Source organism: Perognathus longimembris, chromosome 2 (assembly GCF_023159225.1).
Source record: "Perognathus longimembris pacificus isolate PPM17 chromosome 2, ASM2315922v1, whole genome shotgun sequence".
Classification (NCBI taxonomy): domain Eukaryota; kingdom Metazoa; phylum Chordata; class Mammalia; order Rodentia; family Heteromyidae; genus Perognathus; species Perognathus longimembris.
Window position 1 is genome coordinate 139,284,457 of NC_063162.1, and position 25,534 is coordinate 139,309,990.

A 25,534-nucleotide genomic window follows, 5' to 3' on the forward strand; every position below is an offset into this window, starting at 1 on the left:
TGGTTATATCCTTTCAACTATCCTCCTTGTCGCACACATTTCCTTAGTACAATGTTCTCATGGGTGCCTGTGTCCTCTTCTTTGCTCTGTTCATTCCTAGAGCACAATCATTGTGGAGAAGACAGTGCAAGACCTCATGAACCTGATGCATGACTTGAGTGCGTATTCGGACCAGTTCCTCAACATGGTGTGTGTGAAGCTCCAAGAGTACAAGGACACCTGCTCTGCGGCCTACAGGTACAGCTCCCTGGGGACTAAGCAATCTCTATGTGGCACGTGTAGTGGTTCTGATTGGTGACTGTGTTCAGTGCCTCACTTTCCTCATTACAGCAAAAGAGTATTCCTGGATCTGACAGGAGGCCTGGCAAGAACATGCAGCATGGAAACCATTTTCTAGATCCTTGTAGTACTAAGTGAGACTGAAAAGAAAGATACTTGAGACTGCCATTCAGTGGCTCAGTGGGCTGTCAGCCTTGATTTTCTGGAAACGTTGAATTGGAAGAATTGTCTTCCTCTAGGAAACTCCAGGTCTTGAGTTGCTCAGCTGGTGGGTGAAAGCCATTTGAAAATCTTAATCTATAAAGTGCTTCTTTCTCATTCTTACAAATATACTCTTCCCGGTATTTGATCTATAGCTGCCTTACTGTCACAAAAAAAAAAAAAGGTCAGTCTACCTCTTTTCAGCATCAGTAGAAATGAAAAAAAAAAATCAATGTTATGAACTTGAAAACTGTTAGCCTTCTGATTTCTGTCAGTGCAAAAAATTTCCAGGCTTATAGGAGAGATCATACCACTTCTCATAGCAAAATGGATAATAGAAACAAATTATGGGCTGGGTGAGAAGACAGAAACAATTACAGAAGGAAAGAATCTACAATAAGACTAAATTATAGGTGATATATAATTAAGGATAGAGGGGTACAGCTCAGTACATATCCTAGTGCTACCTATACAATAAAGACTATAAGGGCAGAAAAAAGAAAACAGGAGAAAGGTAGAGATGGAGTAGTAGCATTCTGAAATGCTACAAGAAAACCAAAAGTGGTGCTGTGGCTCAAAGTGATAGAGCACGAGCTTTGAGAAAGAGAATTCAGAGACAGCATGCAGGCTGAGTTCAAGCCCCACGACTGACCACAACAGCAACAACAAAAAGAGTGATAAGGAACACAGGTGCCTCTGGCTCATAATTTGTAATTCAAGCTATTCACCCTTCTGTGATTTGGAGGATTGAAGTTCAAGGACAGCCTGGTAAAGCATCCAGAAGCAGGGCTAGAGGCAATGGCTGGAGTGAGAACAGCGGCCAGCCCAGTCAGAGCAAGACCGTGAGATCAAACCCTAGGCCTTCTATGAATATCGCTCAGTGCCTCCAATTATTTCAGCATCTCAGAAATCTTTGAATCTGTCAAAATATTTTCTGATCTTAGGGTTAACATATTTGATCACCTTGTCCTTGAAACCATTCATTTACTTGAGTTCTAGGATTTCATTTAATCAACAAAATCTTGATGGAGTACTTACATAGGAGCGCATAGATTGAGCAACCAACCAAATACATTAAATATCTGTTTTCATGGGATATATATAGATATAGGTATAATCATGTGTATGCATAGGAAATAAATGATGAATTTTAGAAGGTAAGTACTATGGGAGAAAAGATCTGTAAAGTAGAGTAGGAAACTCAGGGGTATGAGGCAAAGGGCTCTAATTTGTGGAATACAGTGTGTGTCTCAGGAAGGCCCTGTAGAATTGAGATCTCAGGTTAAGCTGGAGTTGGGAGAGTTACAAAGATATGTGGGTAAAGAATGGCCTGGCAGGGCTTGGAAGATGGCCTAGTGGCAAGAGTGCTTGCCTCATATACATGAAGCCCTAGGTTCGATTCCTCAGCACCACATATATAGAAAATGGCCAGAAGTGGCGCTGTGGCTCATGTGGTAGAGTGCTAGCCTTGAGCAAAAAGAAGCCAGGGACAGTACTCAGGCCCTGAGTTCAAGGCCCAGGACTGGCAAAAAAAAAAAAAAAATTATAAGAATGGCCTAGCAGAGAGCCAAAGCCCTTAGGGGAGATCCTACATGCCACTCTTCAAGAACACAGGGCAGCCATCATAGTTGAGTCATGTGGCCAGAACACTGCTGGGACTAGAGAATGGCCCAGAAGAAATGGGGATGCTGAGGTCTGCTCTGAGTCAAGTGGGCTACTGCAGGAATGGTGCTCAGAAGAAGCACAAAACCACTCAAAAGAACCTTAAAATATAAGCACTGTAAATAGACTATCAGGAGACTAGGCTGGGAGCAGGAGGACCAATTAAGAGTTATCATAGTGATTAGATGAGACATAGTGATGAAATGAAGGCAGCTCACCCTGTGAGTAGCAACAGAAATGGAGACCACTGATTGACTGCTGACCGTACTCTGAAGTGATAGACAATAGAATTCCCTGCCAAATTGAATATACTGTATGAGAGAAAGGTATCAAGCAGGGTACCCATGGCTCAAACCTGTAATCCTCGCTACTCAGGAGGTTGATGCAGCTCAAACCAGCCCAAACAGAAATGTTCACAAGACTCCATCTCTCAAATAGCCAGCAAAACACAAGACTGGAGGCATGGTTCAAGTGATAGAGTACTGGCAGGGCAAGTGAGAAGGTCTAAGTTCAAACCTCCAAGACTGCCAAACAAAAAAAAGAAAAAGAAAGATGTTAGGAGTTTTCCTTCCTTCCTTTCTTCCTTTTTTTTTTTTTTTTTTTTTGTTGTTGTTGTTTTGGTACCCATCTTGGGGCTTGAATTCAGGGCCTGAGCACTGTCCCCAAGATTCTTTTTCTCAAGGCTAACACTCTACTACTTGAACCACAGTGCCACTTCTGGTTTTTTCTGAGTAGTTTATTAGAGATGAGAGTCTCAAGGACTTTGCTGCCATAGCTGGTTTCTAACCACAATCCTCAGATCTCAGCCTCCTAAGTAGCGGAGGTTACAGGCACAAAACCACCAGCACCCAGCTCTATTTTTCTTACTTAAGGGGAGGAAAGATAGAGTTGTAGGTCTGAGGCAGGCAGAGCAGGAATAAAGTTTAGAGTGTTTATTAAACATCCACAGGAGGCCTGGAGTGGAGAGTTGGATGTATGTGTCAGAAGGAAAAAACTCTGACCTGGAGACAGATATTGTCAGCCATCAACCTATGCATACAGTGTATAAATGGTACTTTCTGGAATCTCCACGGGACGACTATACATTGGTGCAAGAGAGAACCGTGGACTTTCAGGTTACTAGATAAAGTCAGCAAGCAGTGAAAGTAGGAGGGAAATCAAGAGAATGTGATGTAAAGTATAGTAAAGGGAGGGGCAGGTGGCCGGCTGTGAAGTGCTACTCAGAGGTCATCTCTAGAACCAAGCAAGGTGAGGTGTTAAACATACTGACCTGGCAGTATTTGGAGATCATCACAAGAGCTGGTACTGTGGAATAGTAGGAAAACTAGACTGATATGGACTGAAAGGAGAATGGAACTCAAGAAACTCCTCCATTGTTTTGCCACAAAGGAAAAGAAAAATGGAGTAGTAGCTGGAAAAGTGAGGTCACATAATGGCTTTTGTGTTATTTGATGTGGCATTTTAAAAAGGAGGAATAAGTGCATATCCATTTGAAGAAAACCATTTAGGAGAGAGGAAAATCTGTTGGTGTAAGAAACGACAGAGGACATTGCAGAAGCTGTGTTTTTGGCTGCAGATGTGGTTTTGGTTCTTGATGTTGAAAGGGTGGGATTGCTGCACAACTGGAGTGATTGGTTTTAGGCAGAAACAAGAATACTTTGTTTCCTGCGTTCCACCTTAACTGTAGGAATCAAGGTATTTTGGTGCCCTTGTGTTTCGTGGGAAACCTGTGTCCAATTTGTTCTACTTCTGGAACACAGCCAATTATATTTGGTTTTTGGCATGTTGGGAGTCATCAGAAATTTCTGGATTCCTTACCTCATGAGACTGGATCACTTCGACGTTTCCCCTGGCCGAAGTCTCAGGAGTAGTGACCACTTCTTGATAACTATCTCTTATTCCTCTTCCTGGGAACTGTCTGGGTCTAGCCTGAACTAATCTCTGGGTTGAGAAATCGATTCTCTGATGCTTTGAAGGGTAGAAAACCCTAAATGCTTGTTATACGACAATGCATACATATGCACGCACGTGCACATGTGCGTGCGCATGCACCACACACACACGCACACACACACACACACACAGAGTGTATAGCCTCATGAGACATGTTGCCTGTTGCTTAATCAGATTTCTCAGGCTCAGGGGGAAAAGTGTTTTCTTGTTGTGAATCTGAAGATGCAAACTGTCCTCACTTCCTCTCTTCCGTTCATTGCCCTCCCCCGGATTGGCACCTGCTGAGGAGTAATTAGGGCAGTCCTAATTTGGACAGCCAAATCCTGATTACAGTGAGAGGAAAAACAGGAAATGTTCCAGTTTTGCAGCCAGCAAATGAATGACTTAAATAGAAATCCATATACAATTCAAATGATCCAAAATGATATAACATTGGGGGAGGAGGGAGGGTGTGGGGGGAACACTGCAACTCGATTTTCTCCCACACGATTCTCAGCAAAAATCTTTCACAGAAATGACAAAATCCCCAAGCTCACAATGCCCTCTGCTGAGAATCCGTTTGTCTCCCACATTTTCCATGAGCCACTGAGCCACTGCTGGGTGTTGAGAGATCTGAGGGCAGGTTAGAAACATCCCACCTTTTTGTGAGCACTTCCCTGTGCAGAAAATGATTGTACCGTGTGATGATGTCACCATGTCACGTGGCATGCTTTAACTACAGAAGTTCCCTAAAGGGAAGATGAGGGCTAGAAGTCTTTTCCTCATTAGCCACACCCCTTGAGGCTTAAAGGAAAATGCAGCTGTGAATTTGCAGTGCACTGCATTAACGGTCTGCACTGCTGTTCGAGCCTGAATGCAGCTCTCCTCTTGCTTGCCCTTGCTGCCCCAAGTCAGAACCAGCAGCTCAAGTGTAGGCAAGTAGTAATACAATGATTGGAAATACAGTTTCTGAAATTTCTGTCGGTTCTGATGTGGCCTCAGTTCAGGGGCTGGTAGAGAACCTCTCCCACCCACCCCCAAAACAAAATCATGAAACATACTGTTGGGCCTGACTCTATTCTGCTCTAGAGGTTCCATTGTTGAGACATAGCATATGGAGAGGGGGACAGAATATCAAGTTCTTGATGTTGTCACATTTAGGCATACATCAAGGTGGAGACCAAAAGAGTCCATTAGTAAAACAAAGCAGAAGATAGGACCCAACCCCAGACATGGGTGCAGACATACCTGGTAGCAGGTGCAGTGAGTGCTCTTAACTTCACAGGTATCTATGGCAGAAAAGTGGGTTGGGGTTTGGTTTAAATTCACCTTCAGTTAAATGCTTTCCTTTGTTCTTTGTCCTTTGTGCCTTTGTTCTAATGTCTGCCATGTTTTGTCATTATTGCTCTTACATTGTTGAATTACCTGGGGTCAGAGACCTCAAGGTTGGACTGCTGGTCACTGATGAAGGTGGGATTTCTCTCCAATCTTGAGTCACTGATGTGTAGACTTCTCTCCAGACCACGCATGGATTTGTCACACATGTTCAAGACAGGTGCTCTTTCCTGAGATAAACTCATTTCTCACGTTTGTGAGAAATAAGGCATCTTTTTCCCAGAATACATGTCTCTCTTTGCTCAACTGATTAGCATGCTCATCAGCTAGACATGTGAGCAAGGTCATTTGGAAGAGAGCTGATCTTTTCCTTGGTTTTTTCTTTCTTCTTACTAAATATTGCTGCATAGGAAAGTAAGTAAGACATGAAAAAATAGTGCTTCTGTGCTTTAGAACAAGCTATTCATTAGTACAGTGTTTTTCTCTGAATTCCTGGGTGCTGTCTTCCATGCCTCATTTTTTTCCCTATCTCTGACTGCCTCACCGTCTCTTCCTAGAGGAGCTGGAGAGCAACCTAGAGTATGAAGAACAAGTGAGATGTGCCCTTGGAGTGGGTGCAGGGCCCAGTGGTAGAGTGGGAGTGGGGTGCAGTGTTAGAGCACTTGCCTAGCATGCACAAGGCCATCTGCTTAGTACCCAGTGCTAGAGGATGGGGTTGGATACACTTGTGATCTCTAATGGCAGAAAACAGGTCTGCACAGAGCTGGAAACCTGACTGGGATTGATGAATGAAGGAGAAAACTGAATACAGTAAGCAAACCATGGAGCACCATTTATGAATGTGATATGTGGGGGAAAGGTGACGAGACTGAATAATGTGGTTAGGAATGGGTAAAAGGGGGTACATAATATGTAATATATATTCATTTATGTTAAATAGTAAGTATATACAAATGGACACTATAAACTGCATATTGTCTGCTCGATAGAAGGCAGCTAGTGAGCCTTCGTTATATATTCTGGTTATTTTGTGTAACTCTTCTGATGTTTATCCTATTGTATTTCAGGTTAATTTGTGTGTGCGTTATTTGATTATTAGTTTGCATGTGCTACTCTCTCCAACACTGCTTTTCAACTGTCAGTTCTCATTTAGAGTTATTAGGGAAAATACTAAGACACATGTACTAGGTTTACCACATTGGGTCCACTGAGAGTTAAGAAGCCTGAACAAGTATACTTTTATAACATTCCCCACAGCAAGTCTCATGTGTGTCACTAGTTTGTAATCACTCTGTGAACTCACAGCTTCCACAAGTTGTTAGGATTTTTTTTCCACATGACTGTCTCCGATATCAACGATGGCGTCTCCACATATGCCTTCACTCAGGTTTTCCTGGTCAAGGGAACTCCTTCATTTTACTTTTCCAGGGCACCTCAGCTGTTCTCCTAGCCCAGTGCAGATGTGGCTCCCTAACCACATGTTCTACACATTCTGCAGCAAGCAGTCTTCATTCCTCCTGCCTGACTCAGCCCGCATTGATCAGATAGGAGTCTATTGCTATGACCTTGATGAACAGTAATAAGGAACCGGTCTAGACTAGAAACAAACACTCCGTAAAGTACACAATCACTGTGCAGAGGACTTTATTGTCATTAGCTTATCTAGACTCTCAGAGCTCTGTGAAATTGGATTCTCCTTACAGATGAGAAAGGTTCAGAAAGGTTACTAATGCAGCAAAGGTCAGCGCAGGGGAGATTGTAGTGCTAGGGTCTCTCTGACTACAAAACTTTCGAGTCCAAATGAGGCAGTAGGATGAAAGAAAAAACTGGAAACCTAGAAAATGTTCCACATGGTTTAGAGAGACAATACAGACCAGCAGATGACAGGGGTGCGCCCACTTCAGGCCTTTTCTCACCAACCTGTTGACCACAGTCAGGTTCCTTAACCTCTCTGTCTATCAGATGGGAATGATGGTAGTACCTACCACATGGAATTGTTGTATCAAAAGTTAATTTAAACAAATGCTTAGAAGAATGTTGAATTTAGTGTGAGTTAGTATGATCATTGTAGCTGCTATTTGTATTTTTCTTACTTTAAAAATAATTCATTGGTAATGTTGACAATTGCTAATGGCCCAAGAAATGTGTTTTTATGTGTCCTGTTATTTCCCTGTTGTTTAGTGCTTTCATTTTATCATATCATCTGTTACTTTATTTATTCAGCAATTACTGAATTCAGCATTGCCCTGATGCTAAAACTAGGCAAAGACATCACAACAAAAAGAAACTACTATCATCCAAACAGATAGAAAAATTGACAATTAGAAAAATGCCCCACAAAATACTAGCCATTTGAATTCCACAACACATTAAAAGGATCATTCACCATGATCAAGTGGGATTTATCCCTAGGACGCAAAGATGCATCTGCATTCACAAATCAATAAATGTGATGGATCGTATTATCAACAAAGTCAAGGACAAATTCTTTGTGCCATTACATTAAGCAGAAAAGCATTTGACCAAACTCAACATCTCTTCATGATAAAAACACTCAACATATGAGGCTTACCAGTAATATACTTTTCTACTATAAAGGCCATATATATTACAAGTCATGGTTAATATGATTCTCAGAACTGAATGAACATTTGAAGCCTTTTCCTCTAAGGTCTGAAATAAGGCAAATCAGTTCACTCTCACCACTTCTGCATTGGAAATCTTTTGCTGGGCAATTAGGCAAGGGAAAAAAAATGAAAAGAATTCTAATAGGAAAGAAAGAAGTGAAACTGTTGCTGTTTGTTGATAAAATGAACTGCACCAAAAAAACTATTAAAACCAGCAGCAGAGTATGGTAACATTGTAGGATACAAAATCAGCATGTTAATCTCTTTAGCATTTCTACCCAATTACATACAATAAACATTCTGAAAAAAAACAATCTAGAGAACCAATTGCAATAGCTACCCCCACCTAAATACTTACAAATAGGTTTAATGAAGGAGATAAAAGACATATATACTGAAAACAATAATATTTTAAAGAAAGAAATCCCACTTCTCAATATTTATTTACCCAAAATCTTTGACATCAGCTTGTCACAAAGAAGTCTTCACTCCCATGTTCACAGAAGCAGGTAGTGTGGAATCCACTAAGCGTCCATCAGCAGATGACAAGGTGAAGAGAATGTGATATGTGTACACTCTGGCCAGCATATCCCACTACTATTCAGCTTTTTTTAAAAAGTATCATTTGTGAGGTGGAGAAGATTGGCAAACATTATGCTAAGTGAAATAACAGACACAGAAAAACAAATGTTTCATGTCCTCACTTCTGGGTAGAGCTTAAACCATCAAACTCCTAGAACCAGAAGATAGGATGGTAGCTCCAAGATGGTTGGAAGGAGAGGCGGATAGAGAGATAGTGATGAAGGATAAAGAGCCTTTGTTAGAAAGAAAAATAAGTCTTTTTCATTGAACTATATTGCACAGTCTGGTGAAGGCACTAAATAACAGTCTTGGTTTGAAAATCATTAATAAAAGTCACCGGTTTTTTTACCACAGAATGATACAAATCTATGATGGTGAGTATGTTGGTTAATTAGCTGATTTGGTCATTTCACACTGTATTGGTAAATCATAGCATCACATTTGGCCCTCATAAAAAACATATGATAGTAATTTATCAACTTACAATTTAGAAATTAAAAAATTGACGATATGTTCAATGATTTATTGAAAGTTAAAGGTACAGAAATGAATCAGTTAAACAAGCTCCTGCCTTCACACATTTTACATGCTAATGGAGAGGGAGAGATCATAGTGAAGTGACAAACAAAATTAATTTCTCAGTAATAAGGAGGAGGAGATGAACAATAAAATCATAAAGATTCTGGGTAAGGAGCTGAACTAGAAAGACCTCAGCAAGAATGGGATGTTTGAGGTGCATTCTGAAGGTTGAGAAAAGACAATGAGGAGGGCCATTGCAGACAGGAGAGAGCAGATAGAACATAGGAACTAGCTTAGAGTATATGTGCATTCAGGTTACTGAAGGCCGAGTGAGCTCACATGAGAATATTTGAAAGCTGCATACCACTTCAGATTTGGAAATTGATATTTTTTAAATGCTTCTCAGGTGTTTTGCTGGCAGCCAAGATTAAGAACCATTGCTGAAGGATTTTGAAAGCAGATAATTTGAGTTTTATTCTAAATACAATTGTAAGATTCATAAGGTTTAAACAGACAGCTCTTTGGTCTAGTATTTTTTTTATAAAGATCTTGAGGACATTCAAACATAGAATACATTGAAATTTGCTTATCATAAGAAAAAAATCTGATCATTAACAGTTGAGGCAGATTTTATATTAATTTTTGGTCCACTACCTGTGCTTCAGTACAATTCTTAGGCTTTTAAATGCCATACAGTTATGACTGTAAATATGAGAACATATCTGTTTAATGAGGGTTATTAAATTATACTCAAGAGTTACCTTCCACAAAGTCTCAGATTCTTCCTTGCCTGAGTCCTGTTGAATGGTTTCCCACCATCAGTCTACAGTAGAGCTGTCAGATGTTTTATCTGTGATTCCTGGATAGACAAATACATTGCCACCTGGGAGAGGGCTGATGGTTCTCTACTTTTGTCCTGGGTATTCTGTCTGGGTCCAGCCTATGTTAAAAGATGGTTTTCTTTGTTTGTTTTGGGTTTTGTATTGGTTTGGGTTTTCTGCAGCAGTATAATGCCAGCCCTTATTCTGGATACCTGATTGTCACAATCACTCAGTATTTGGGCATCACACTGCAGTTGCAGCCCGGCTTCTGAGGGCTCTATCATGCACAGTCTACACTGGACCAGCACTGTTTCATTTGGACCAGCCTTGCGCCGAGTACATGTGTCTAGCTTGGCTCCCAGTTTCTGAAGTGTCGGAAAGATGCAGTCTGGGAAAGTCAGCGGCATGCCCTGGCTGTCACCGAACAGTTGAATCCAATTAGCCCCACCTGCCCCCTGGTTGTTTCCCTAATGAAAGACTCAGCCCCCCAGCTGTGTCCAGAGACCCTGCGCACTTGGCTTCCCAACTGTTCCAGCGAGGAAGCAGTGCCCATCAGAGCCAGTTGACACCACCAGATGTTTTCTGAACAGAATCCACTCAGCTGTGTCTGGAGGAGGGTGGGGCTCTTCCCAAGGCAGCCTTCTCACCTGTTTTAGGAGAGACACCTATTTTCCATCTCCTGAGAACGGGGACAAATAGGTTCGCAGATGGCTCTGTCTATGTAGCCCAGTGAGCTGTGAATTAATTAGGAGATTATTGTTCTGGTTGATAGGATTAACCCTACTCTTCTTTCAGAATACTTGTAGGGTGTGTTAATACTCCTTTTTTAAAAGCTGTTTGCATATGTTTTGGAATGTTGTAACCTACATACTCCTGCTTGTCATAAAATTTCAAAAACTTTCACTCTCAGAATAAGTTATTGATACTCAGGTTGAAGAGATGAGGGTAAAACCTTGCCACTGGAATGGAAAGGTTCCTTTTGGGTGATTGTTATATAATTGACATTTGGAATTGCTTTGGGGGTTGTTTTTCATTCTGATACCACCACAGAGCTTCTCATTGCTTAGTCTTGGGTATAGCCTCAGCATTTAGTTTATTACAAGATCTCTCTGAAGTGATTCCTTGGCAGTACTAGAATTTGAACTCAGAGCCTTGCACTTGCTTCCTAGGCAAGTACTCTTCTACTTGAGCCACACCCTTTTTACTCTCTCTTTTTTTGTTTGTTTGTTTATACCTGGACTTCAACCTTCCTATTTGTGCCTCAAAGAGTAGCTGGGATATCAGATATGCACCACTGTGCCCAGCTTTTTATTGGTTGAGCTAGAGATCTTAAACTTTTTACCCAAACTGGCCTCAAATCACAATCTTCTCTTTCTTTGCCTCCAGAGTAGCAAAGATTATCCACCATGCTGGGCTTCCCCAAGTAATTCTGATGGGGCAGTCACGGTTGAAAGCATCGAGTGTTGGGGTCATAGAAGACGAAATAAAGGACTAGCAAATAGAGGAGTAGCAAAACAGAGCCAAGTAATACCTGAAAAGTAGAGGCAAACAAAGAGAATGAGGGAAAGGCTCTTTAGGCAGTGATCACACAGAGATGCAGGAACAATAAATCAAATTAAGAAACTTTGGAATACTCGTTAGAGAGAATGTGAAGCTGGTGTGCACAGAAGAGCGGCCTACAGTGCTGAACGGAGACAAAGTGGGAAAGTGCAGAGGAAATCCAGCTGCAAGCCATGTTTATGCCACGCTAAGTCTGTCCTTGGCCTTACATAGAATGAAGAATCCCAAAAGAGTTCTAAGAAGGGGAATAATGTGATTGTGTGTAGCTTAAAAACATGGCTTTTATGATTGGTGTGTAAGTTGGACTGATGGTGTAGTCACTCCAGGCAAGAAGCCCAGCAACAAGGTCATTGCCAAGTCCAAGTGAGAAATAATGAGGGCTTAAATATTGGTTAATGACAGGGAAGGTGGACAGGAAATGACAGGTTCATAAGATATTAAGGAGATGGAATTGGCAGGATGTGGTAACTGTGGATGATTAAGATAGCTTTGTTGCTGACTTGACTAGAAGAATGACTCCAGTAAGGGAAATGTGGTGCTTAGTTCGGAGACAGAAGTAGAAAATAAATGAATTCCTTTTGATTCGTTCACATTTTGTTTTATCTTGAGTTTGGATGTTATCATTACTGATTTGGGGTTTTTGTTTTGTTTTTGTTATTTTTGAGAGAGGAACTCAAGGATGAGTTAGGGGAGGCATTTTGTTTTATTTTTTGAAACAAGACTCACTATGTAGCCTTTCTAGCTTGGAGCTTCCTCTTTTGTCCCTCCTTCCAGGTACAGGATTACATGCATGTGCCACTATGCCGTGTTGACTTATTTTAATGTCAGATACTGGTAGGACTATCAAATAGAGTTCCCAGTAAAGCTTTGGATATGTGAGCCAAAGATGAACAAGAAAGGCTGGCATGGAAGTAGGAGTTTATGAGTCATCAGAATATAGATGGGTCAAGTCTGGCAAGAAGATAAAATTGCCAAGTGCAGAGTCATGCAGAATGCAGTGTTTAATACAGGAAAAAGCCATCAGTTTAGTTAACAGCAAAAATAGAATCAAGAGGAAATGATCTTGTGCAAATCAAAGAAATAATATTTCAAAAGAAGAGCAACTGAAAATAGGAGATGCTTCAGAATGGCCAAAGAGTATAAAGAATAAATCATACGCAGCGCACAGGGGAACAACATCATGGTACATTGGCTCTAGAACTCTCACTGCAATTGTTTAAGACTGAATTTTAACTACCTATCAAAAATGTGAAAGATACAAAAAAAAAAAAAAAAACCAACCCTGTATAGGATGGAAGCATGGCTCAATTGATAGATTGCCAGCCAGTGAGTGAAAGCGTCAGTATGGAATTCAAGTCCCAGTCTCAAACCTACAAAAATGAATACAAATGTGGAGTCACCAGATTTAGGCAGCCCCTTTTCTGGTCTGAATTTACAAATTGAATTTTTAAAAAGTATAACTTTGCATGTATTTCAAGTAGGTAACCACACTCAAAAGGAAGGAAGAAAATTCTCAAGACACCATGAATAAAAAATGAATTTAAGGGGCTGGGGATATAGCCTAGTGGCAAGAGTGCCTGCCTCGGATACACGAGGCCCTAGGTTCGATTCCCCAGCACCACATATACAGAAAATGGCCAGAAGCGGCGCTGTGGCTCAAGTGGCAGAGTGCTAGCTAGCCTTGAGCGGGAAGAAGCCAGGGACAGTGCTCAGGCCCTGAGTCCAAGGCCCAGGACTGGCCAAAAAAAAAAAAAAAAAATGAATTTAAAAGCTTAGTAATAAGCACATGTTGAAAATTGAGAGGCCCAGAGCTGAAGTTGAAGTTTAGGTATAAGACAGGGCCTGGGTAGACAGACTGGCATGTTTAATCCCTACTAGACAGCAAGAAAGGGATCTGCATCTTACGCAAGGCACTGTGCTATCCTCAAGGGGGACCAGGAAAAATTACTCATTTGGTGAGGTCTGTGAAGAAGAGAGAAGAGCTAGAGAGGAATGTTGAGTTGACGAGAATTATTTATTCATTATTTGGAAAGCCAACGTAGACATCTGGAGAATATATTGTAGAAAAAAATGAAAATACGTGAAAAGAAGGAATAATTGAGCATCCCCAAGATCTTCAGTAGAAGGACTGGGGATAAGCAAAGAGGTGATAAAGGGGCAAAAAGGTGGGTTTTGTTGTGGTTTGTTTTGTTGTGGTTTGTTTTGTTTTTTAATACCCCCTAAGGGAAATGGGAACAGGAAAATGATCAGAGATGCTTTTGAAAAAAATTCCATAATATAAAAGCATAGGATAGTTCCTGTCTATAATCTCAGGTACTCAGTAGGCTCAGACAGGAAGGTCACATTTCTGGGGCAGGAATTCATATCAATCAGTAAGCCAGAAGTGGTACACATCTATAATCTCAGCTATGAGAGGGAAGGTCAAGGCCAGCCCCCTGCAAAAACATGAGACCTGGTGGAGCTCAACAGATAGAGTGCCTACCAGAGAGAGCAAGGTCTGAGCTCAGACCCCAAGTACCAAAAAAAAAAAAAAAAGAAGTCAAAGACTATTGAGGATCCCCTTGCACTGTGATATCGTAATCTGACGTATAAAATTGCACCCATCACTGTAAATAAGGTTGTGAAAGTTAGATTGCTAGAATAGTCTGTATCAGAGTAAAGATGCAAGGACGTGACCAAAGAAAAGGACTCAAGAGAGGGCAATTTGAGAGAATAGAGGGACAGTGTTTTGCTACTTATAAGTTTACATCTTTATAGACAGGTATTGTTAGAACAAATTTTGCTAGTAGTCAGTAGCACAATTCCAGAAGGTACTCATAGTTCTCTTACTTACAATAATGTATTTTAGAAGAACCAGACAATATTGCTGCCTGCAATATACAGCCCGGGTTGCTTTCAGTCAGGTGTCAGGAGTCAAGATTCTACACATCCCTTGTCCACAAATGTCAAATTGTCTGTGGGGAGTCCAGGGACTTTTATTACCTATGCACCATATAGATGTATTAAGAGTGTGTAATGTATATCCATATGACTCTTAACAACCAAAGTGTATTCCTATCTGTAGTGGAAGGAACTTCCTGGAGCCTTGGTCCTCTTCAGAGGAGAATCCAGCTAATGAGACTTCCCTTCATATGTAAATGACATTTTGTCATCAGTGTTGCTGAGGATTTTTAGGCAATTGGAATTAGTTACAGTGGCAGAAATGTTGAGCAGAAAGAGAAGCTTTCTAATTAAGTTGGAATTGAACCCTTAGGGGAATTGAAGCTTCAAGAGTCATTCTGGGAAGAGCAGGGTTAAAAGTGAACCCAACCCGTGAGCACTATTAGAGGACTCGAAGCTGGTCAATCCTAGGTCACTAGCCAAAGCCCACTGGAGTTAGAAATGATCAAAGCATTTTTCTGCCTGATATTGGAGCACAGGATTTCTTTATGATGGTAGATTTGCTTTAAATAGAGGGTTAGCCACAGTTCAAAGACTATTTTTGAGTAGAACTAATTGATAATCTAAACCTAGAAGCCAGAGAACCACCTTGATAACACTTTTGTCACTTTCAGATACCATTTTCAGATACCATTTATATTGTCGTATATTTATAATATCATATATATACTTTTTTGGAAGATCCATTCCTCAGACCTACCAGGCACTCGCATTTGTCCCAAAGGATTAATGATGATAAGAGGCACTAGGTAATAGTACTAGCTTTCATGAATTTTACTCAACAATTAAGAAACTAAGAAATATAGAAAGGATGTTCCCCAGTAATGTGACCTACTAATGGGTACCGCTGCTTTAAGCCCAGTACTGAGTTATGTTAAGAATAGAGATGAGTCTAATATCTTTTTCCTGCAGCAAAGGTAGATCAAAAATGCCAACTAAATACCAGACATTGTGCTAAAGTGTCTCTTTCATGTTGGATTTTTTTAGGGGCATTGTCCAATCAGAAGAAAAACTTGTTATTAGTGCATCTTGGGCAAAAGATGATGATATCAGCAGACTCTTGAAATCTCTACCAAATTGGATTAACATGGCCCAGCCCAAACAGCTCAGGCCTAAGAGAGAAGAGGAAGAAGATTTCATCAGGTAAAGATCTATTTTCTAAGTTATATTAAACTAAACAGGAAAATTTCATGTGTAACCAAATCTTTCTTACATGAAATTTTAACAGTCCAAAAGATCAATTACTTGAACTTGAAAATACGTTTACCCCGTCCCTTAACCTTACTTTTCATCTAAGTATGTCTTAAGCTCAGATACATTAGAAGGAAGAAACTGGCAGGAGTCCAACCTGGACCGTTGCTAAGGCAGGACAAAATACCATTTAAATACCATTCTCTCTACAAAAGAGACACTGTATAATTCATTTATTCCGCACTTCTTGACCATGTGTGCCTGTGAATATGACAATAAGATAAGATTCCTGCTCACATAGAGTTTGTCACTGTTCTAGATATGTTTCTTCAGGTCAGATTATTAGTTGGACTTTCTGTAATATACAAACAAATATCTCCCATGTTTATTTACACAGGTTGTGTTGGCCACTCATCTTCTGCTTGTTTTGACAACAATAAGGTCTCTCTCAACAGTATCACTCGACATTTACTTGTGTACAATTTAAATTATTTACTTAGCTATGGAATTTGATGAAGCTATTCATTTTCACATGGCTGGCTTGTCACAGTGAAAGACGTTCACCTCTGTCATCTTAACTACATAAGGAGATAAATGAGTTGGCAATACTTTGTCACATTAAAACTGGGTTCATTCTTACTGTCTTCTGATTACCAAAGTAAAGCAATAAATGGTATAAAATAGAATAAAATTTTTAAAAATAAAATAGAATCTATTTATAGAAGCAAGGACCAGGGAGTAAAGGAAGCAATGGACATTATTTTGCTTTCAATTTACCTTAGAACTGTGGCTCACCTATATCAGAATGTAGATTGCAACTGTAAATAAATAACGCTTACAAAGTTAACTGTGTCATACAATAGATTCTTTTAAAAGAAAGAGAATACCCCATTTTTTTCAAAAAATATATTTTAAATAGTTCATCATGAATAAGAGAAATGCATATGAGATAAATGCCAATGAGATACTCTTAGCAACCTAATGATGGACCATATCAAACATCAATGAGATATGTGTGCAGTTCTGTTCAGTATACGCTAGGAGTAGAATTTTGGAGTAGTAAGTCTATGCAAATGTTGAGTTTAATTCACAAAGCTGAACCATTTTTGACAGTGTTTGTAAGTTTATACCCTCACTGCGGGATGAGAGCATTCCAGTCACTCCATATCTCACCAACACTTGTTCTTTTCCATCTTTTTAATTGTAGCCACTCTAGTAGATGTGCAGAGGCATTGTGTTGTCCTTTAATATGGATCTCTCCATCAATGAGGAAGTGGAACAACCCTCAGTGTACTTTTACATATTTATTGGCCATTTAATATTCTCTTCCATAATATACATTTTCAAATCTCTTTCTCTATTTTTAATTACTGTCTTTTCTGATTTTGTTATGAGTTCTTTGTTGGTTTGACACTTCTTTGCTATAGATAGACCAATCATCTACTTCTTTTTAAGTTGTTTTTTGTACTCTCTTGGTGGTATCTTTTACTAAAGAAACTTCAAAAACTTTCACTAATTGGGCAAATTAATTATTTTATGGATAAGACATGTTTTAGCCTGTCTAAGAAACATTTGCCTATATAAAAGCCACAGAGACAGTTTCCTCTAAAACTTGGGATATGATAAGTATGTATTCCCAGCATTCAAAATAAATCAAACACTATTGAATTCCTGGTACTTCACTTTAGATCACATTATCATGGCTTAAATAGTACAGAGTTTCTTCATGATGTGTTCTGTCAGGAGAGGTCCAATATGATCGAGAGATTGATTAACACTCCAAATAGAAATAACAACTGACCTTAGGACAAAAGCCAGCTGTAGGGCTTGGGTTTTACACAGAAATGCCATCGTCTTATCCTCTTGCCAGATTTTTAAGAGATCTAGTAGCCATAATAGTTGTCTTAAAAGCAATTACTGAAGGATAATTTATTCTTTCCAGCTTCACAAGTTACTTTAAATGAATGTGTGTGTCATTCTTCCTCAGTTTATTATCATATAATTTCCTAATCATGTTTTCTACTTGCAGAGGATTTTTAATCAGTTGTATCAATTATATTGAATGGCTTAGAGTTAAAATTATTTCTAGCTCTATTCCAAGAAGAGAATGCTGACCCAAGAGATGAACCTTCATTCTTTGAATTAAAGGAAGTAGAACTAAAGAAAGTACTGGCTTTCTTGACTTTTTATGTCTTCACTGGAGTGTTCAACTTCCCATCTTAAACTTGAAGATGGAAACTTAAACCAGATTATGCAAACATTTCTCTTTTTTGTGGTACTGTGGTTTGAATTCAGGACTATGCACTTGCTAGTTGAATACCATTTGAGCCACACCTCTGTCCTTTTTTGTTCTGGTTATTTTTTTTAGATGGAGTTTCATTTTTTGCCTCAACTGAACTTAAACTGCAATCCCCCAAGTAGCTTGAATTATCGGTGCGAGCCACCACACCAGATAATACTTCCTCATTTTTAATATAATTTACATGTACTATAATTTACCCATATAATGCAATGACATATTCTGTAACTACCTCCCAGATCAAAACACAGAATTTTTCTAGTGTCTCCAGAAGGTCTAGCCTTAAGTTAACCACTATTCTGCCTTCCTTTCATCATAGTTTAGTTTTGCTGGTTTTTAAACTTTATATAAGTATAATCATAGTAACTAGTTTCTTTTACTGAATAGTATGCCTGAGAGATGGCTCATGTTTTTACATGGGGATATTGTTTTAAAAACATACTCTATTTGCTTTAACAAAAGAGAAGTCAAATTTTAGGTCTGTTTTGTTTGCCTGTGATTGATTATTTCCTCTTAAACTGTCACATTCTTTCTCCAGATTAGAAGTTGAGAGCAGGAGGAGTGAGGGCACTTCATTTATATTCCAGTGTGGTAGAGTTAACAGCCAGCCTTGATTTAGTACATTAGAGTACCTCAGAACATGGCATGAGCCAAAGGACTGAAAAAGTCACACTGTCCTCCCATAATTAGTTTGTAAAGCTTAGACATCTATTTGGTGAACCAATGAATATGGAACCCAATGCCCTTTACATTGAATAAAGCTTATGTCTCCCTCATTACTAAGCAAGACCCTTTTCTCTACTTGTTTTTTTTAACTAAAAAATAAGATGTATTATTTCCAGTTTTAGCTTTGAGGAGACAGGGAAGAAAACTAGGTCAAGCCAGGACTTTAATAGATAAAAGAGAAATAGCAAATATCCTTTTGTTCTCAAAGAAGCTGAAAGCAGGCTGTCTGGCCCATTGTCTTTGCACCTGCCATATATTAGCTGTATATTTTTCCTTTTGAGATGGTGAGTGTCTGCTGATAAAAGACAGCCCTGCTTTCTGAAGGTGTAATTAACAGGAAGAGGAAGGTGTTAGGGAGAGTAGGGAGGAAGAGAAGAGATGTCTGGGAGCTGGGGAGACCATGTGTGTACGTTAAACAGCCCTCCCAAACCTGTCACCCATTGCAATGAGGGCCCCTTGATTAAGAAAAAAGATACCTAGTGTTTCTCTAGAGCCACCTTTGAAAGCTCTTAAGTGTGACTGGTAGAATTAGGACCTGAATTCTAAGGAGTAAAGTTAGATCAAGCAATATATAAAATCTACAAATTAGTCTCGAACTATAGCAGACAGAAGATGAATGATAAAGAATTGAATTTCTGAGCCAGGTACTAGTGGCTCATGTCTGTAATCCTAGCTACTCAAGAGGCTGGGATCTTAGTATTGTGGTTCAAATTCAGCCCTGGCAGGGAAGTACATGAGACTCTTATCTTCAATTAACCTCCAGAAAACCAGAAATGGTACTCCAGCTCAAAGTGGTAGAGAGCTAGCTTTGAGCAAAAAGAGCTCAGGGACCGTGCCCAAGGCCTGAGTTCAAGCCCTATGACCAATCAAAAATAAGTAAATAAATACATACATACATACATACAATCTCTGGACCAGTTTGTGCAGTCTCTTTTAACAATCCTAACAGGAGTTGTCAGTGCCTAACAATGTGTGGCAGCATTATAAGTTTCCAGGTGTTATTATTGTTACTCTTTAAGTTCAGAGAAAGTAAGCAACTTCCTGAAGTTCACAAAGCCATTAAGTGACAGAGGAGAGTGTAAACCTAGGTAACTGGCTCCCAGAGGCACTGTGGTCAACCAGTACAAAAATGGGTCAAGTGTGGGGCTGGGGAGATAGCCTAGTGGCAAGAGTGCCTGCCTCGGATACACGAGGCCCTAGGTTCGATTCCCCAGCACCACATATACAGAAAAACGGCCAGAAGCGGCGCTGTGGCTCAAGTGGCGGAGTGCTAGCCTTGAGCGGGAAGAAGCCAGGGACAGTGCTCAGGCCCTGAGTCCAAGGCCCAGGACTGGCCAAAAAAAATGGGTCAAGTGTTTCTAATTTTGGAGTTGTGAGTCATTGCTTTTTTTTTTTTTACTAATCATTACAATCTGGACTGATAAACAAATTTTTTTTTCTAGTATCACAGACATATATCTCATAGGCACTTTGACTCTAGATTTTGTGTGATGTTTGGTGTTCATTATATTATATGTGTTTTGTGTGGTTTTTGTTTTCGGTTTGGTTTGGTGCTAGTACTAGGGCTTGAATTTAGGGTCTAAGTGTTATCCCTTAGCTTTTTTTTGCTCAAGGTTGGCAATCCACCACCTGAGCCACAGCTCCACTTCTGGATTTTTGGTGGTTTGTTGGAGTTAAGAGTCTTTTCTGGGGCTGGGGATATAGCCTAGTGGCAAGAGTGCCTGCCTCGGATACATGAGGCCCTAGGTTCGATTCCCCAGCACCACATATACAGAAAACAGCCAGAAGCGGCGCTGTGGCTCAAGTGGCAGAGTGCTAGCTTTGAGCGGGAAGAAGCCAGGGACAGTGCTCAGGCCCTGAGTCCAAGGCCCAGGACTGGCCAAAAAAAAAAAAAAGTCTTTTCTGTCCAAGCTAGCTTCAAACTTCGGTCTAGATTTGAACCTGCCGAGTCACCAGTAGTGCTTGGTTTATGTTTCAGTACCACATAGTTAAACAGAATAAATATATGTACATTTGGAAAGAATGATGAACTGAAACCAGTTCAAAGCAAAGAAAATAGAGGTAATTACTGGTTAAAAAAAGAAAGATGAGGGGCTGGGAACATGGCCTAACGGCTCGAGTGCTTGCCTTGTATACATGAAACTCTGGGTTCGATTCCTCAGCACCACATATATAGAAAATGGCCAGAAGTGGTGCGGTGGCTCAAGTGGTAGAGTGCTAGCCTTGAGCAAAAAGAGTCCAAGCCCCAGGACTGGCAAAAAAAAAAAAAAAAAAAAGAAAAGATGAAACAAGGGACAAAATACTTAAAAATTATGTACTAGTGTTCAGATAGAGAATGATTAGGGCAAAGATCTTTAAAGAGATTTTATCTGTATTTTAGCTTCCTGAGTAGCTTTTTAGTTTATCTAGAGTATCAAATTAGTGGTATGTTCATATACTGCCTTTTGTTGCTTTACATAATTATTATAAAGTCAAGAAGATTAATAGGAAAATGTTTAGCATGAGCTCTATACTATGATGAAAAGAAGCGTCCAAATAAAAACAGTAGAATTCTTAGGGTGCAGAGTAGACTTCACCTTTGGAATCTCATGGGCCTGAGCTCCTCATCTTGCTTCTTTCTGTCATAGTTTATACTGTCCAGTCACTTCATGATGTTCATTCAGATTGGACAATTAGAAAGGAAGTCGGTATCTGTCCAGAGTAGGAATATAGTTAAATATAAAAGTAGTCTGATAAAAGGAGAACATAATGTTCCAAGAGTCTCTCTTTAAAAGGTTCCCAACATAATATAAAGCAATAGCTATTAAAAGGTTCCAGCTAACTACAGCTATTAAAGAATCTTCAGATAAATGTGAGGAAGCAATGAATGAGGTAATACTGGGGGAAAAAGACAAGCTATCTTGAACAAAATGTTCATTTGAATGGAGACATTTCTTTCACTATCTCTGGATGCTTAATATGACTTTTAAAATGTAATTATAAAAGGAAAGATTAATCAGAAAACATGAATGTATTAAATAAGTCCAGAAGTAGAAAAATGCTTTGCTAACATGTTGGGTTTTTCTTCCTCCCTTCCTCAATTAAGCAAGAGGAAGCTCGTGGATCAGTGTGGGACTTGGCCAGGCAAGTCAGAATGAGAAGCATGAGAATGAGAAGTTTTTATAAAAAGGCAGTTCAGTAGCTGGAGACTCAGCTACACACACATCATGTAATGTCCAACAAGATTGAATCAGGCTATTATATCAAAATGGTATTACTTGTTTGCAAAAGACTGTTGATTGGCAGTACATTTATTAACAACCATAGACTCAAAATCTCCCTTTCAAGCTACACATATGCTACTCCTTTGACATGACTTGAGAATTATCATCCTGTTAGTATCATTTAAAAGGCACTTGTTTGTTGGTTTCTTTAATATTTTATTTCTTTTAAGATTTCAGATCATGGAATTACTATTCTTTATTTAGGTGTTCATTTAACTCTACTAGTTTTCTTTCTCTGTGTGAAGTTTTAATAAATGGAAAAAGTATTGCCATTCTAATTTAGCCCCTCTTACCCCTTGTGGCTGATGAATGAGCTGTTCCATCATGGTGGTGGGCCAAGAGCCTATGGTAAAACTTGCGTGGGTGAACAGGTTGAGGACAAGTGATAAAACTTTTGATGAATCTTGGGCTTGTTGCCATCTCGCCCAGTCAGCTGCAGGCTGAAATTGCCTGTCTGGTGATAAAAGACTTGCCTGCTTACGTTCATCTTTCTTTGCCCACTTGGATTTTTTCTGGTGGCTCTTTTACCCCTTTCTGTCTGGCATGTCCATCCTTCGTGGAATAGTGCTAACCAGCCCACCTACCCTGTGCCTGCGCAGCTCAGCTTGCAAGATTCAGCTCAGGTATCAGATCCTCCTGCATCTCCTCCCAGTAACATCCACCCCTCCTGCAAACCATCCTGCTTCCTGCCCGACCAAGAGCTCCCAGGCGGTGGAGAGCCACATTGTAAAAGGTGTTTAGAACATTTTATAGTGTTAGGATTGGAACTGCTAGAGGGGAAAGAAAATATTATGATGAGTCAGAGCCAAATAGAAAGTGAACATTATAATTACACTAGAGAGGGGAAGATGATAGAATTGAGACCGAGGAGAGGGAAATAACTTCGCTAAGTCCTTCACCCATCCATTGAGCCAGAGGTGAGAATAAAATGTCTAAAATCAATACATCAACAGGTAGCAGTCTCAGCAGATTATTTAGTAAGATAAATGAAATAAATAAAATGAACTGTGTGTGTGTGTGTGTGTGTGTGTGTGTGTGTGTGTGTGTGTTTTATAAGGCACAGGGTGGAGACTGGGAGGAGTGGGATGGGTCATCTCTCATCATTATGGGCAATTATTACCTTGGTTTAAATTTTTCAGTTGCTTTAAAAAAATTCCATACATCCTCAAATCAGATTGCTAATTCTCCACAAATACACACTACTCCAATATTTTTATGCATGAAAAAGATCTTTGATTCAAGTTTACTGTTCTGCTTGTTTTATGCACAGCAGTGAACCTGCTCTAGAGCGTGGCCTTTGCCTATCTGCCCCTGTGTCTTCCTTCCAAAACTCTTGCCCAAGCCACATTCTTCATCCCTTCTCCCTGTTTTAAGAGAGCTGCCTTGAAGAGCTGGCACTTTACTGTTAGTGCTTAAAATGGATTGTTGAGTGGCTCTTGTCTGAGCAGATTTTGAATCTTAAGAGAAAACTAAATGATAATTTGAGAAATAACTAGAATATTTAATAAGATGGAATATTCATAGGAAGGTGTTCGGTGCTATATCAGTTTCCACTTTTAAACCTTTTATTATTTCCTGTAGTTGACAAGCCAAGATATGTCACATCCAACTTACAATACATGATTACTGATTATGTTCATCTTTCATTGATATTGTTGTGAAGTTTAAGAGTTATTATTGATGGGTGACTATTGTTTGTATGAATACATAACTTATAAGAGGCTCCTGGAAGAAAACCTGCATTCTTCCAGATATCCCATCAACTGAAAAACTGGGTGGCATAGAAATCTTAGAGAATAATACAAAACTATTTACCTAAAAACTGAACTGCACCTTTATATTAACGATTGGAAATAAGTCAGAAATAAAATTGAGTTAGCTATTTAATGTATGGAATATATTGCTAATGATACGGGCAAAGATTAAAAGTTGTGCTGCTAGGGGAAAATTGTAAAGTAAAACTTTAGTGATAGAGAAACTTTAAGGCATTTCTTCTCATAAATTATGCAGGCCTGAGTCTAACAGTAACAAAGTTTTTTTTTAACATAATGAATTTCACATGATAATGCATTTGAACTTATCACAAAGCTAGCTACCCTGACCTATGATTAAAATCTTGACCTTTAATTGGAGAATAGCTACTTGAACTTTAGTGTTTTGCTACCTATTCAATTCTCTAAGGATTCTGCCTTTGTGTCTTTCTTTTAAATAGAGACCCCTATGTTAGCGGAAGCTGCCTTCAATGGAATAGTGCCTGTAGTTCTGTCTCCAGACCTCTGCTCTCCTCCCACGCTGCCTTGCCAACTACTGAATATTTTCTTCTTCTTCTTCTAGAAAAGCTTCAAGTTATGCACAATAGTTTGTGGGGGTTTTTTCTGGACTATAGTTACTCTGAATAGTTCATGTGAGTAGTTAATCTGAATAAACTAATAAATTAATAAAACTATAGTTAATATGAATAGTTCATCTGGATAACAAATAAACCTCTGCAAAATGCTTCAACAAGGACAGAAAGACTAGCAGAAGAAAATGTGCATTTATATGTCCATGGATTTTATATATCCAAACATGGCTGAGTGCTATTCTATGCTTCATCTCTCTGGATCTGAATTTAGAAGAGCAGAAATCGTTTCCAAGAGTTCTGATTGCTTTAGGTAATTCTGTTCAAGATTTTAATTTGGGACATTAACTTCTCATCACACATGTTGTTTTATACCTTCTATAAAGCCTTTATTCCCAGAAACTCAAGACATTGATTAGAAACTCAGTGTGCCACTGGGAGATGCCTCAGAGGTGACTTCCTGGAGACTGCTGGCCTAGCTCCTGCTTTGGACAGAGGTAGAGAGATGCTAATTTTTAAATGCCCAGCAATCGCCTTCTATTTCTCATTCCTTGTTTTACTTCCCTGCTCTTAAAGTTTTCTCATTGCTTGTAATCTGAAAACTTGTAGAGCCACAAAAATAAGTCAGAAGTCTCATGAGGCTAGCTAGAATCAAGGGAGGTGTTTATTTATTTGTCTGCGGAGATGTATTTATTTCCAGAAGTTTTAACAGAGAATCCTTTTCTTTGCCTTTCTGCTTCCTAGAGGCCAGCCTCCTTTCTTGGTCTGTCTCCATGATCAATTCTCTCTCCCAGACCACAGCTGGAAAGGATGTCCACTTTTCAGACCCAGATCCTTAGATTTGGCACCGTTAGGTTATCCAAAATAGTCTCCTTATCTCAGGGTTCTTAGCCTCAGTCACATCTGTAAAAGTCCCTTTCCCTTAAAGTGACGTAATCATAATTCCTATAATTATTGTGCTTATCACACCGCAGTTGACAAAACTGACATTCTATAAAAGCTGTACTGAATATTTAGTCATACTTCCTCAGTTGCACCACCACAATATCAGCTATGTTTTGTTCTGAGGAGTGTGTGTGTGCGTGTGTGTGCGTGTATGTGTGTGTGTGCTGATCCTTGAGCTTTTCACTCAGCTTTTGTGATAATATCTTGTCCTCTGCCACTTAAGTGGCCTTTTGCTGGTTAATTGGCCATAAGAGTCACTCAGCTTTTTCTGTCTGGGCTACCGATGAATTTTGATCTTTGCATCTCAGCCT

The 25,534-nt window shown here is 39.6% G+C and overlaps 1 protein-coding gene across 2 annotated transcripts in view; it reads left to right on the forward strand.

Moving 5' to 3' along the window:
• Window positions 1-25,534, forward strand: part of Exoc4 (exocyst complex component 4) — a 669,227-nt gene that overhangs the window by 522,688 nt on the left and 121,005 nt on the right. For both annotated transcript variants that reach the window (XM_048340247.1, XM_048340248.1), the window contains exons 12-13: window positions 101-237; window positions 15,446-15,601. In XM_048340247.1, the coding sequence (XP_048196204.1) occupies window positions 101-237; window positions 15,446-15,601 (293 nt within the window). The remainder of the gene's footprint in view (window positions 1-100; window positions 238-15,445; window positions 15,602-25,534) is intronic.